The 12,452-nt window shown below is 42.6% G+C and overlaps 1 protein-coding gene across 7 annotated transcripts in view; it reads right to left on the bottom strand.

Annotated features, from left to right (window-relative positions):
* arhgef28a (Rho guanine nucleotide exchange factor (GEF) 28a) overlaps positions 1 to 10,789 on the bottom strand; it is a 53,861-nt gene extending 43,072 nt beyond the window's left edge. For 3 of the 7 annotated variants that reach the window (XM_080477328.1, XM_080477331.1, XM_080477332.1), the window contains exons 1-2: positions 10,531 to 10,789; positions 5,831 to 5,885 (exon numbers count right to left, since the gene is read on the bottom strand). In XM_080477328.1, the coding sequence (XP_080333454.1) occupies positions 5,831 to 5,863 (33 nt within the window). In that variant the 5' untranslated portion in view covers positions 5,864 to 5,885; positions 10,531 to 10,789. Of the gene's footprint in view, positions 1 to 5,830; positions 5,886 to 7,930; positions 7,993 to 10,530 lie in introns of those variants that run through there. The other 4 variants (XM_080477326.1, XM_080477330.1, XM_080477327.1 and 1 more) reach the window with 2 other exon arrangements.
* Between the last annotated feature and the right edge of the window lie 1,663 nt (positions 10,790 to 12,452).

The following is a 12,452-nucleotide window of genomic DNA, read 5'->3' as shown; positions in this document are numbered from 1 at the left end:
TTCCACAGCGTTGATCATGTTGAGAAACACTGCTTCAGAGGAAAGAAATTCATTTTACTTAAGATTTACTACGAGTTTACTGACGCTCACAAGTACACAAGTGTGATGAATATCCAGGAGAAACTGAAGGAGCAGCAATAAAGATTACAAACTGCTTTGCTTCTAAAACACTGTTGGTTGGAGCGGACGTATACCAGGGACAAGAGAAATAGCTCTGTCATTTCACAGTATACTTATTTAGATGGTTGCGTTTAGGGCAAATCAAACCATTAACTCAATACTCAACATTACCGGTTATTCACTGGAAGTCATGCAGCAAGAGCACCGAAAAGGTGCAGACAATTATTTTATCCCGAATTTCGTAACCCCTCCTCAACATGAGATTGATTATCTCTTTTAAAATCATCGTTTAAATTTAGCCTCAATTTGTTTTTGTTTTTCTGGCATCTAACCATCACAACTTTCAGGGTCTTGAACGCTACGAGCTGAAAGAAAGAGGTTACATTGTGCCATGCCAGATGCCAAAATGGACAAAAAAACACTTTCTTTCTTAAAAGATATTGACCTTTATAAGATTAGAGTCCATGCTTGTGCAATGTCCTTATCTTCTCCTTTCGCATGCTAAACTTTGTTTGGGGGTTCTTTGTTAATTATGGGAGTATCCCTTATCTCTCTTGTATTTTGATAGCTTCAGCAGATGCATCAGTCAAGTTTCATTGTAATCTTTGCTGCTCCACCAGCGTCACTTTGCACTGATAAAAATGTAGCAACTTATTTAGATCAAGCGCCTCGGTCCACTACGGCCACTCGCACTCAGATTTTTCGCTACTAAAAACCTAAAAATAAGATTAGTTTGCTGCTCCCGGTCGCTCGAAGAAACACTTCAAACGAGCAAATAAATCTGCAAAAGATGGAGGTACACTATGATGATACACGATGGCTGTGCATTGAAAGCGATAAAACATCACACCTTAATTTTTGTCCATCAAACTTTGAGTTTTTTGAGCCTCGTGCAGGTGCAGAGGAGCCAGTGAGCTCTAGGGTGAGCAGGCTGTTAGTGTGGACTGACTCGAGCTGCAGCTTCTCAACTTGCTGAGTGTGCTAAGTGGCTAGCTGCAGTGCCACTTAGTGCACACTTACGTTATCGCTGATTGTTTTTCCACGTACGCAGCTGAAAGGTAAGCTGCCGTCCTGTGGTTTGCGCAGGTTTCCTGACCTCTTACAGGGTAAGATGGTCACCGAGACTCAAGCACTCATTCAGAGAAGCTGAACGAGACCAAATTTATTCACATTTATTAAACTTCCAACTCTGCTGGGACATCTTGTATAAGACACAGATGTCAATTCTCGCAGTAGAACATCTTAAATATCAATCTATCCAGACTGTTTTATCTGGTTTTATGTCTGCCCCATGGCTATTTGTATTAAATTTCTATGAAAAAAAACAAAACAAAAAAAAAACAAAGACGCTCATGTGATCTCGTCATTTTATTTTCAATTTTGCTTTCACTCCTCCGGGGAGATGAGAGTTTCCTCTTATTTGTGTCAACACAGCAGCAGCCTGAGAAAACATTGCTTTATACAGGCACAATTTGATCAGACAGGGTTCTCTTGATCCGAACTGTACCTCCTGGGCCTCGGGGACGAGGAAGGGGGACGACTGAGCAGCAATAAGACGTCAGACCGATGTGATCTATGGCCTTTCCTCCACAGGCTGATCCAGTAACAATGAAATATTCAGCACCTTGTGGCTTCACGTCATGCCTGCCATATGGGCAGTTTTCAGTAAAAGCACAATGTAATTATGGAATATAAGCCATCAGGAGGTTAATTCCATCCACAGTTGAAATCCAAAAGCCATCTGCTCGTATTTTGCTGCTTAGATCAAGAAGACTAAATCCAACAATAAAACCTTCTCCTGATTTTATTATTTCCACACGCTGTTGGGAAAAAAAACAACATCATATCTGCTGTCTGGTCTCCAGGAAACCAGCAGTCATCAGCTCTGGAGTGCTTTGCCATGATCTCCGGAGTGCAACACACAGGTGACGTCAGGGGAGCGAGATCAGTGCCGCTGCAACAACAAAAACAGCTCCAATAACAGCCAGTTCTCCTCACTGAGAAGTCAGCCTGACGTCAACATTTCACATGGTAGTACTTCAGTGGAGAAAACGACACAAAGGGACATTTGGTGTCATTGGGAAGAGTTGAACTATACACACAACTTTGCTGTAATCCTCAAAGAATTTCAATCACAGTCACCGCAAATCATCCTCGCTTGACGGTTTTTCTTTGATCGTAACCCCCCCCCCCCAAAAAAAAAAAACAATAGAGGGCACAGAGAGCCGACATGATTGAGGATCATTTCCACTTTCTCTGATGGTCTCATAAACATTCATGCATGGTCGCACATAAAGCAAGGCCTTTGTCAAGCTTAAAAGGTATCCAAGAAGAGTTTCAAAGTGCCACTGTCTTCACGAATAGGCGAACTCATGGGATTCCCAACGGTGACAACAATGAGGACTGTGCAGTGGGCCCTTTCTCATACCGAGCTGAGACGCATACCTCCGATTTAATGTGCTGTGCAAATGAAACACTAATAACTAGTCCACTTGTCAGTAATGGGTGACTCGTAAAACCGGTGAGGAGCTACAAAGCATTTCACGAGTACAGAGCTGGCACCGGACTCATTGTTACATAACATCATCAAGCACAGAGGGGGGAAGAAAATGGAGAATTATTAAGACTGGTGTTGATATTATGTCTGCAGCATTTGAGAGAGTTACCGTGATAAGGGTGCACGTCTGTTTCTTCAAGGAAATGATTCTCTCTCTCTCTCTCTCTTTTTTTTTTAAATGACTCAGTGTTTTTTTACTGTACCAACAAACAGCAGTAACAATGAAGTCCTGCGGTTGGTTTGACGTGTGAAAAGCAGAGCAAACACAACAGCTTTTAAAGAGTGAAAAAGGCATAAACCAGCGACACAAAGATACCAGATATCTCAACGAGAATTGTGATACTTCGCACGATGGAAACCACTCTTGAAATTGTAGAAACTCGTAGAAAAGGATACACCTAAAGCTTCGAGTGTTATTGGAAATGTAGCAGGACCGTGATGAGATAACAGCTACTAGAGGAGGAGGAGGAGGAGGAGGACAATGTAGCCTTGATGGTGTTTCTGTGCCTATTCATAACACAGGAGACGAAAACAAGATCATTTTTATTAAAAGGGAAAACAAATCTTTCAATTGTTTGCCATCCTCTTTCAACTGAACTTGCAGCATGAGCCGGTGTTGTCGGCATGTATACCTCCGGCATTCCGTGAAACACATAAGATCACAGATTTTAGGAATACGAATCAAGTTCAACTCTCTCCTTTGTTGTTATCATTAAAAAGCTCCTCTGACTTTGAGTTCTGATTTATCTGAACTCATACTAGTCATAGCTACTTCTGCCTTTCTTGTGCCAATTCATTTGGCAGCGCAAGCCATTGCCGATAGAAAAACAGCTGGATACTATTATAAGCCGGCAACTGCTACAAAACAATGCACAAAAAAAGTAAGGTTTGTGTTTGGAAGATTATTTCTTTGCTGTGAAAATGCTTCTTGGCAATCAATCCAAGCTTGATTACTTGTACGGAACATGTATTTGTGGGATGAGCAGCCGAGCTCAGGAAGCTCCTGATGCTTTGTTGACTATTTAGATTGTTTCATTTCCAATATATTTCGTTTGTTCAGGCTTTTAAGATCCAATCCAACAAAGAAAGAAGAGTCCACGACAAATATAAACTGCTTGACACAGGCAGATAATACACATACTCAACTCATCCCACAAATGCATGTTCCTACAACAATCAGGCTTTTCGTTGGTATTACATTTATTGTCGAGAAGTTTTGTCGAAGGCGTCTCCTTACTTTTTTAGCTTTTTACTTTTGTTGATTTATTGATAATTATCATGATGGGAAAGGCAGCGAGATTTCACTGTCTGGTCAAACCTTGAACTGAAAAGTCTGCATTGGTCACAAGCTGTCCTGCAGGAATAAAAAGTCTGAAAACTGAAACGCATGCAACCTGAACTACATTCCCATGGGAACGTAGTTTCAACATCATCCCACTGCAAGAAGACACAGGATTAAAGCCCGAGCCGTTGAGCGTGGAGTCTGCATGTTCTCCCTGTGCTCGCATTTACTTTTCCCGGATACTCCTGCTTGCTGGGGCGAATGCATAATGGTTGTCAGCTTTTTTTGTGTGTGTGTGTGTGTGTGTGTGTGTGTGTGTGTGTGTGTGTGTGTGTGTGTGTGTGTGTGTGTGTGTGTGTGTGTGTGTGTGTGTGTGTGTGTGTGTGTGTGTGTGTGTGTGTGTGTGTGTGTGTGTGTGTGTGTGTGTGTGTGTGTGTGTTGGCCTGAAACTAGTTCAGCATGTACCATCTGCTCACGTGCTTTTAACTGGGAGAAGCTCCGGCCTGTGTGTTATCATGTCTCGGGACTAAGATAAAGAAAGATGAATGTACAGATTCAAGGAACACAAACGTTAGAAGTGAAACCACTTAGCTTATCTGACAGGATAACATAGTTTATCTTAAGCAGGTCCTTTATCTCTGGGCAAAATGAACGCTTGTACGAAAAAGCCTTTGTAATCCATTACATACTTACAAGTGTCCGTTTTTCACCACTCGCAGACAAACAAATCCACTCCAACATGAAGTCTTCTGGCACCAGCTCGTAATAAAAATTCCCTTAAACATGGGAACTCCCGACATTTGTCCGCCTGCCATTCAATGTAGCCATTTATCCACTGATGCTGTATCTGCCATGGACCTGACACTTGTGTTGTATGTGTGGAGGTACACCATAAAACTTTACTGGGCGCACTACAATAGCGGCCTTTATATCACAGCAGTGTGCCACAGCAGGTCCACACAAAGCCCGGCATTGAAATCTGGATCTCATTGAGCAGTGAGAGTTGCTCCTGTTGAGCCGTGACCTTAGAGGGTGGAGACGCCACTTCCTCTGAACGGAGAGGTGTACGTCTAAAGTGGTGGAGCGCCCATAATGATTCACATGTCTGGGTTTCAGACCGGTCCTCCGTCAAGGCCTCTCGGAGCGAGTGGAGGCAACGGTTTCAGATGGAGCCCCCCCCCCCCCCCCCCCCCCCCCCCCCGCCCCTCTCCTCTAAAACTGGTGACACAGCAAAAACAAGCAGACACTCTGCTTACCAGAAATCTGGCAACGCTTCAGTGACTAGCCCACCCAGGCTTCCACGCACACATGCACGAGAATAAGGGCAAGAGACAAAGAGAGAGGAGGGGGCGAGCGAGAAAGAGAGCGAGAGAGATGTAAGGAAAGGACGGCAGATGGAAGATGTGAGCGGTTGAGAAAAACAAAGTTCTACGACGTCATGCAAAAATCCAAACACACCTGCACACCCCTGCGCTCCAAACATACACCCAAAAGAAAAATGTGTATTTATATAATTGGTAAAAGTGGGTGGGTGCAGTCCTCAGAAAGCACCAGATGGGTATAGTATTCCCCTATTCTTGCTCCCATTCTTTGAGGCTCTTGTCATTTGGTGAGCAGGTTGAGTAAGGCCTGGCTTCCCAGGGGACTGAAACCCTCCTGGCTTGGGTTTCACCTGCGGCACAAGGCTTTTCCAGTCAACCAGTGCACACAGAGAGACTGAGAGAGGAAAGGGAAAAGACTAAAGTGCTTTACTTCTGGTAATAAAAAGAAGAAGGAAAAAAAAAAAGAAGAAACAACAGGCAGCCCACAGGCCCCTCTGTTGGACCACCAACATGTCAGACACCTACAGAGTAAAACCTCCAGCCACTTACATATAAAGGCACCTCTCTTCTGTTCGCCTCCATTCTCTCGCCATCCACCAGGCACCTGGAGAGGAAACAAGCCGTGTTACTGCAGTGTCAGGTTATCACCAACAATGCTAACCTGTGGGTGGCCCACTGACACAGTCTAATTTATCCCCATGGTACATTAAGAATATCAACTCTTTCACCGTGCAGTCATTTGTTACACTGATGTAACTAATCATCTATAAAGCTGAGAACGTCGCCACAGATTGTTCCAGAATATCAGTCTCCTATTCTATGACATCCACCCAAAAATGGACACTGGATTCAAATCTTGTACCACATAGTAATGTAGTGATTCGCTCTCTTGCCCTCCAGCGAGAATATCCTGTCTTGTGGTGCAGGCTTGCCTTGTTGTGTGGTAGGTGCATGTTCTCTGCGGGTACTCCGGATTCCTCCCACAGCCCAAAAACATGCGTTTGACCTTAATTGGTAACTTTAAAATTGCAATGTCGGAGTCTGTCCTGTGATGGATTGGTGTCCAAGACATACCCCTGCCTTCGGCCATAATGTTGGATAAAGCGGTTGTGTAGAAAAATGGATGCATTTGAGATCCACTGACTCTTGAGACCTTTTAATTGTTGTTGCACAAATTTGTCTGCGACGATCCAAAGTTTCTGTCACGGCAGGTTATCCTGCAGGAAGCCACCGTACAAAAGTGAGTACGAGGTGCTCACAAAACATCACGGACACGATAAGTAAAAAATACCATTATAGAATGAGGGGATTTCAAAATGGGCCAGGAAAATATCAGCATTCCACCGGCAGATCCGCGGACACAAGATATGAGGCAAAAATTACCCATACACTTTGAGATGTTTCTCCCTGCCCTGGGGGACTTCAATACATCCAGTGTAACACAATTTACCTTCCTGATGAGCTTTAAATTGCATTAAATGTGGAACCAAGTTTAAATTTCATGGATGCAAAGATGTCATGTAAGACAACAAACGCAGCCCGTTAAAAGTGGTGAGTTTTTCCAGCAAATGTTAGAAAGCTTTAATTCTCAAGTGACAAATAAATACATTTTGAAGCAAAGTCGTCCCTGGTCGATTTGAATATTTCGTATACAGCGGCTCCATCGCAAGCCACATTTCTCCACAGATATTCAACAGTTGCAGGAGCTACCTGCAAAAGAAAAATCATCACCCGTGTGCGTGTAGATACAAGCAGCTGGTGGAACTACAATGACCAACACCGTGGGCACGAGGCGGTGGAGGACGAGGAGGAGGAGGAGGAGGAGGAGCTGCAACTGTATCATCAGCACACACCTGATCTGCTGTGACTTCACTCTCAGCCGTGAATAGTGCATGACTTCAAAGCTTCACAACAGTGTCGGCTTTGCAGGCTGCACCTTGTCTAGACACTCATCTGCATCGGCCGCTCGAACAAGCTGTTCCAGATCACTCCCAAGGGTTTAGCCGGTGGGTTTTATTGATGCTTGCCTCTGCATTGTGGGGTCGTCTTTGCAACGTGCACTCAGGACTATGGCGTGTTTTGTCCTTCACACCCGGGTCGTCCTTTGCCACCGCGGAAAATAAATCATAGATTATACTGAGTTAGGCCTGAAAGAGTTCCAACACAATTAGTAAACGTCCTATTGTAAATTCATATTCATGAATATGATGTTTATCCAGAGGTTTCTGCTGTTAAATGGGATTTTTTTTCCCCTTTACACCCTTCCCTATGGTTGCTCCTGTGGATCAGTTTCTCTGTAACAGTGCCTTAAGCTGGCCATGTTGTTATTACCACTTAATAAATGAAAGTGGGTCGAATTGACTTGTTTAGGCTATAGGCGTGTCCACTACTTTTAATAAGATTTCGACAATAACATGGAGTGGGTGACGACATTTTCATCCATATATCAGGTCAGTTTATATCTGCAGTTCATACCCAAAAGTGATGGATATGGTTGAGGTCAGTACTTTATGGGATCCGGTGAACATAACTCGAACCAAACTAATCCCAGCAGGCCTTTACGGAGTTTGTCCGACAAGAAGCCAACCGCAAACAAATAAACCCCCTGCAGAAAACTTCACAGTTTGCCGTTAGTCTCTCCTCACTTACTTGGCGGGCAGACAGAGAAGCATGACCGGTCACTCCCAACAACTTCGCCGCGAGAGCGTCCAGCACCATTACACCATTTTCATCTCACACTTGGCACCGTGCTTCATGATGCAAGACTTGCGTGCAGCTGTACAGCCATGAAAACCCAAGCAATGAAGCTACTTTAGCAAAAAGAACTTTCCTACGATCCTGGAATAATCCCACTTTTAAAAAATGACTTGGAGTAAGAGGCGGCGCGGCGAGGGTAGTGTGTGGCGTAATAATCTGGCTACAAGGAAGTCCCCGGTTGGAAGCCAGTGGCTGAATGAGTCTTTCTGTGTGACGTCTGCATGTTATCTTGTCTTTTAACTTCCTCCCACCACCACACGTCACTACACAAATGCTTTTATAAGAATATTTTATGATTTTACTCTACTTCCATTACACCGACAACAAATTATATTGGAAAGGAAAAAAAAAATCTGTTTTAATGAAATGATTTATAGATTTCTAAGCAAACATGATTTGATTCGACTTGGATTTGCAGGAGGGCTGGTGCAACTGACGACGACGGGGTGAAGGACAATCCGAGGGGCAATAACACACAGACACGAGTACAAAAAACGTGCAAAAAAATAAAAGGCTCCAAGCCCAAACTGAGGCAAGCATACAAATCCTTTGCAACACTAATTATTTTAATTAATACCTTTAAACCTTTACATTGGCCGTAGGTGTGTTTGCCATGTGACAGATTAGTTGCCCATCCAGGGTGTGTGTCTTGCCATTAGCTGGGATGGGCAGAAGCAAATGCTTATTAAAGAACCAGTGGAAAAGAGGCCTGGATAGATGAACTGGTTGTAATGGTAGAATCCCATCACTACACTTGAAAAAAAAAAAAAATCTGTTCGCTTTTTCAAGTGATCCATTTCTTTGAAAACGTTCCAGAAAAGGTGGACTTCATGGCTCAGAACTTGATTTTACACACTTGGTTTCTCTGACAACTCAAAGCTGAAATTAATTCATTAGTAGGTGCAGCCCATTACTTTTCTCCGTATTGTTTGAGCAAATGCAAAATAATTATCGTTGTAATTGTAGGACATTCTGTCTCTTTCACCTCATTTGAACCCGAGATTAGAGTTATTTAGAGGGCAAAAATAAAGAATGTTTAGACGGCAGAAATACCAAAAAAATAGAAAAACATGCTTAAACCATAAGGTTGGTCACATTATACTGTTTAACACTGACTGGTGCCCTTTGGGTTTATCGAACAATAATATCACTAGTCACTGTCCAAAGGGCACTTCATCAATAGGCTTGGGTGTTTTTAATCCCATTCATATCAATGGGGTTATCCCATTGTAATCTGGAACTAGAGACGGTTTACATGTCACCCTGTAGAATAAACATCGTCGTGAGTTTGCCGGTTGCGCCCCATTAGGTCAACAGAGACGTGAATGTTTTCGTTGGCTTGGCTTTGTGAAGAGTCTCATGAAACAAGTCGAGATTCGTCTGAGTTTGATCTCCTAAAGCTTAAAAACTATTTGACTGTCTGTTTGTTGTAAAACGCAGACACTGTGATCATCCCGTGCGGATGAACCCTAAATCCAGTCTCTCTCTCTTTTTTCTTTTATTATCCTAGTGAGCAAATAAAAAGTGTGTCAGTCATTGTCCTCAGCTTGACTTCAGCTGCTGACATGTTCAATGTGAAGGAGAAACCTGACCTGGCCCCAGGCCTTGCGCTCCGGAATAGAGCGTGAGAAAAAGAGATTACCACAGAAGAAGAGAACGCACGCTGTCAAAAAGCATTTGGGGAAACGTCTTGACGTCCATCCAGGCAAATAGTTTGTGAGCGAGTACAGCCTGTTATCCTTAAGATTTTTTTTTTTTTGTCAAGTATCCCACGACTGAATGCTCGGAGTCATCTCACATGGCGTAGGTACCAGCTATTGGGGTGGATGAAACTTTGAAAAGGCTCATCTACAGGTAATCCTGCTTTTTGCACATGTACATGTCTAAAAGCAACTATTCCTAATGCATCTAGCAGAGGCAGCCAGGAGGAGCATTGCACACCCCCAAAATGTGCCTTTGCAACTCAATGCAGTGCAAAAGTATGAAGGTCTCCCTGCAGATTATTTGACATAGTGAAAGCATTCTTCACATCAAAGTGTTACAAAATAAGGTGTGTCAGAAGTTCCGCTTGATTTTTTTTATTTATTCATTATTTGCATTGGTCACACAAAGAAGGAAACGAACTGTGGCTGCAAATGGGACTCAAATGTGCTCTTCACAACAATAACTGAACCCTCTCTGTTTTAACTGTGAGTCATGCAAACAGTCGTAAATAATCTTTAAAGGTTTCACGAGTAAGGGGGGAAAAAAAAGGAATCTGATTCAACGTTTGAGACTGAAGCCAAAAAAAAATGATGCCACGTGAACGCACCATCCTTTTTTTTTTTTTTTTTTCCTCTTTATCCGGAGTTTTATGAATCAATGAACCGAAAGGACATCTCAAAGTCTAATGAAACAACATCGTGAAAAAGGTTCCGGTCTGCACATCTACAATAAAAACATGTTTCACAGGAGAAGTTTTAGGAGTAAGAAATGAATCAGCTTGCCATTACCTGCTGTCGTATCTTCTCTCCAGCGCTCTTGCTCGACCTCCCGGAAAAAAAAAAAAAGAAATGGACCGAAAACGTTTCTTGTTTTGTTTTTTTCTTTCGCCACCGGGTGAATAATTACCCTTTAATTCGTCTTTTTATCCACCGATACGGCTTCATCCGCCCACGTTTGATTCCCCTGCTTGCTGAGACTCGGTTTGGAGTTTTGTTTTGCAGGTGTCGCCAGAGTTGGTTCTCCCAGTCTGCAGCCTGTGGTCCAGCCCCCTGCACGCACACACACACACACACACACACACACACACACACACACACACACACACACACACACACACACACACACACACACACACACACACACACACACACGCACACACAGACGACATGACATGTTAGTATTTACAACATAACCATACACATAAATATATAATTACAATCACGTACTCTCATGCCCATTATAATGCAATTGAAAGCTGTTTAGATTTCGTCCAATCAGAAGAGAGCTGCCGCAGTGACGTCACTCACACTTGCCCGAGCTTGTAATGTAAACAAAGACACAACTGACACATTGAGACCATGGCGGTGTGGAAACACGCCTGCATTGGGAAAGAAAACACATTTAGCAACGAGCCCATTTCTTCACGTCACTGCGATTACACCCCACTGCGAGAATCTGATGGCAGTTACAGATTACTCGACTCAAAAGCTGTGATTTCTGAACACATGACACCAGTTATACTTCTTAGTTAGTTTGTTTTTCATCGACGCGGCCATATCATTGTATCGCCTACAGAAAGTCACACATTCGTACTGTTTAAGGGATTTCTGAATGCTAAATTGTGAAAAAATGTGCAATTAAAAATCTTGTAACCACAAAGTAGTTTCAGAACCTTTAAGTTTTTAAGTATTTCAGAGAATACGCAATAAATAAAGTAATTTGGCATCTAAAGCACTAACAGAAACCAGTACATTTCTGCCATATTGGTTTCTATCCATTAGCTTTTGGTTAATTTTTTTAAATCATTATTTGAAAACTTAACAGGGCACTTATTAAAGTAAAAGTTTCATGGAAGTGTAATAAAGTTATTTTTCACTTTAATAACTTTTTGAAGTTAGTAAAAATTCTAGATATAGAAAAAGAGATGACAGAGAGAGAATATACCATCCCCGCAGAGCTTACTGAAAGTTCATAGATATTTTGAAAGTGGAATGGGAAGCAGACTTTCAGCTATCAGGTTCATCTCACGGGGAACCAGCTCCTAGTTTCAGCCAGGGAGGCTTACACAGTTCCTATTTGAGATCAGGCTCACATCCTTCCTAATTGATGGAGCTTACAGGGCCAGTTGTTGTCCCAATGGAAAAATTGCTTAGTAAAGCTGCTGTAGGTTTAGAATGTTGGGAGTTCCACTCAGCTCATCTACTTCAGTCACTTTCCATACATTCATATGTCAATATCTCTCTCTCTCTCTCTCTCTCTCTCTCTCTCTTTATTTTCTGACTCCACCTGATGGCGCTCGTCATTTGAAGATAAAGGATGGAGGACTTGCAATGAAGTATCTTTTTCAAACATTTGTTGAACAGACAGCGCCATCCAGTGGCCACAGAAAATAAAGCCAGTGGCTCATGAAGCTTCACTGCCATTCAGTCAAACATCATGTTTCTTTATCTTGATTGCATATAACACATTACAAAATGAAATAATTCAAACATGTAATGTAGCATCTAAATGTTTTAACTGTTCGATGAGCTCCATTCAGCTCCTGGGCCTTAACTAATGCTTCACATGGTTAACCCAACCCAAGACGTTAATTTAGGTCCTATGCTGCAGTATATTCCATTCATCGGTTCTTATTCTGTAACATCATCTACCGATTATTCCAGGATTTGAATAGTGAAAGTTTTCAAGTTCTCATTAAGTTATGTTAAAT

Source organism: Lipophrys pholis, assembly GCF_963383615.2.
Source record: "Lipophrys pholis genome assembly, chromosome: 12".
In the NCBI taxonomy this organism is placed as follows: domain Eukaryota; kingdom Metazoa; phylum Chordata; class Actinopteri; order Blenniiformes; family Blenniidae; genus Lipophrys; species Lipophrys pholis.
This window is presented reverse-complemented; position numbering and strand designations above follow the sequence as displayed.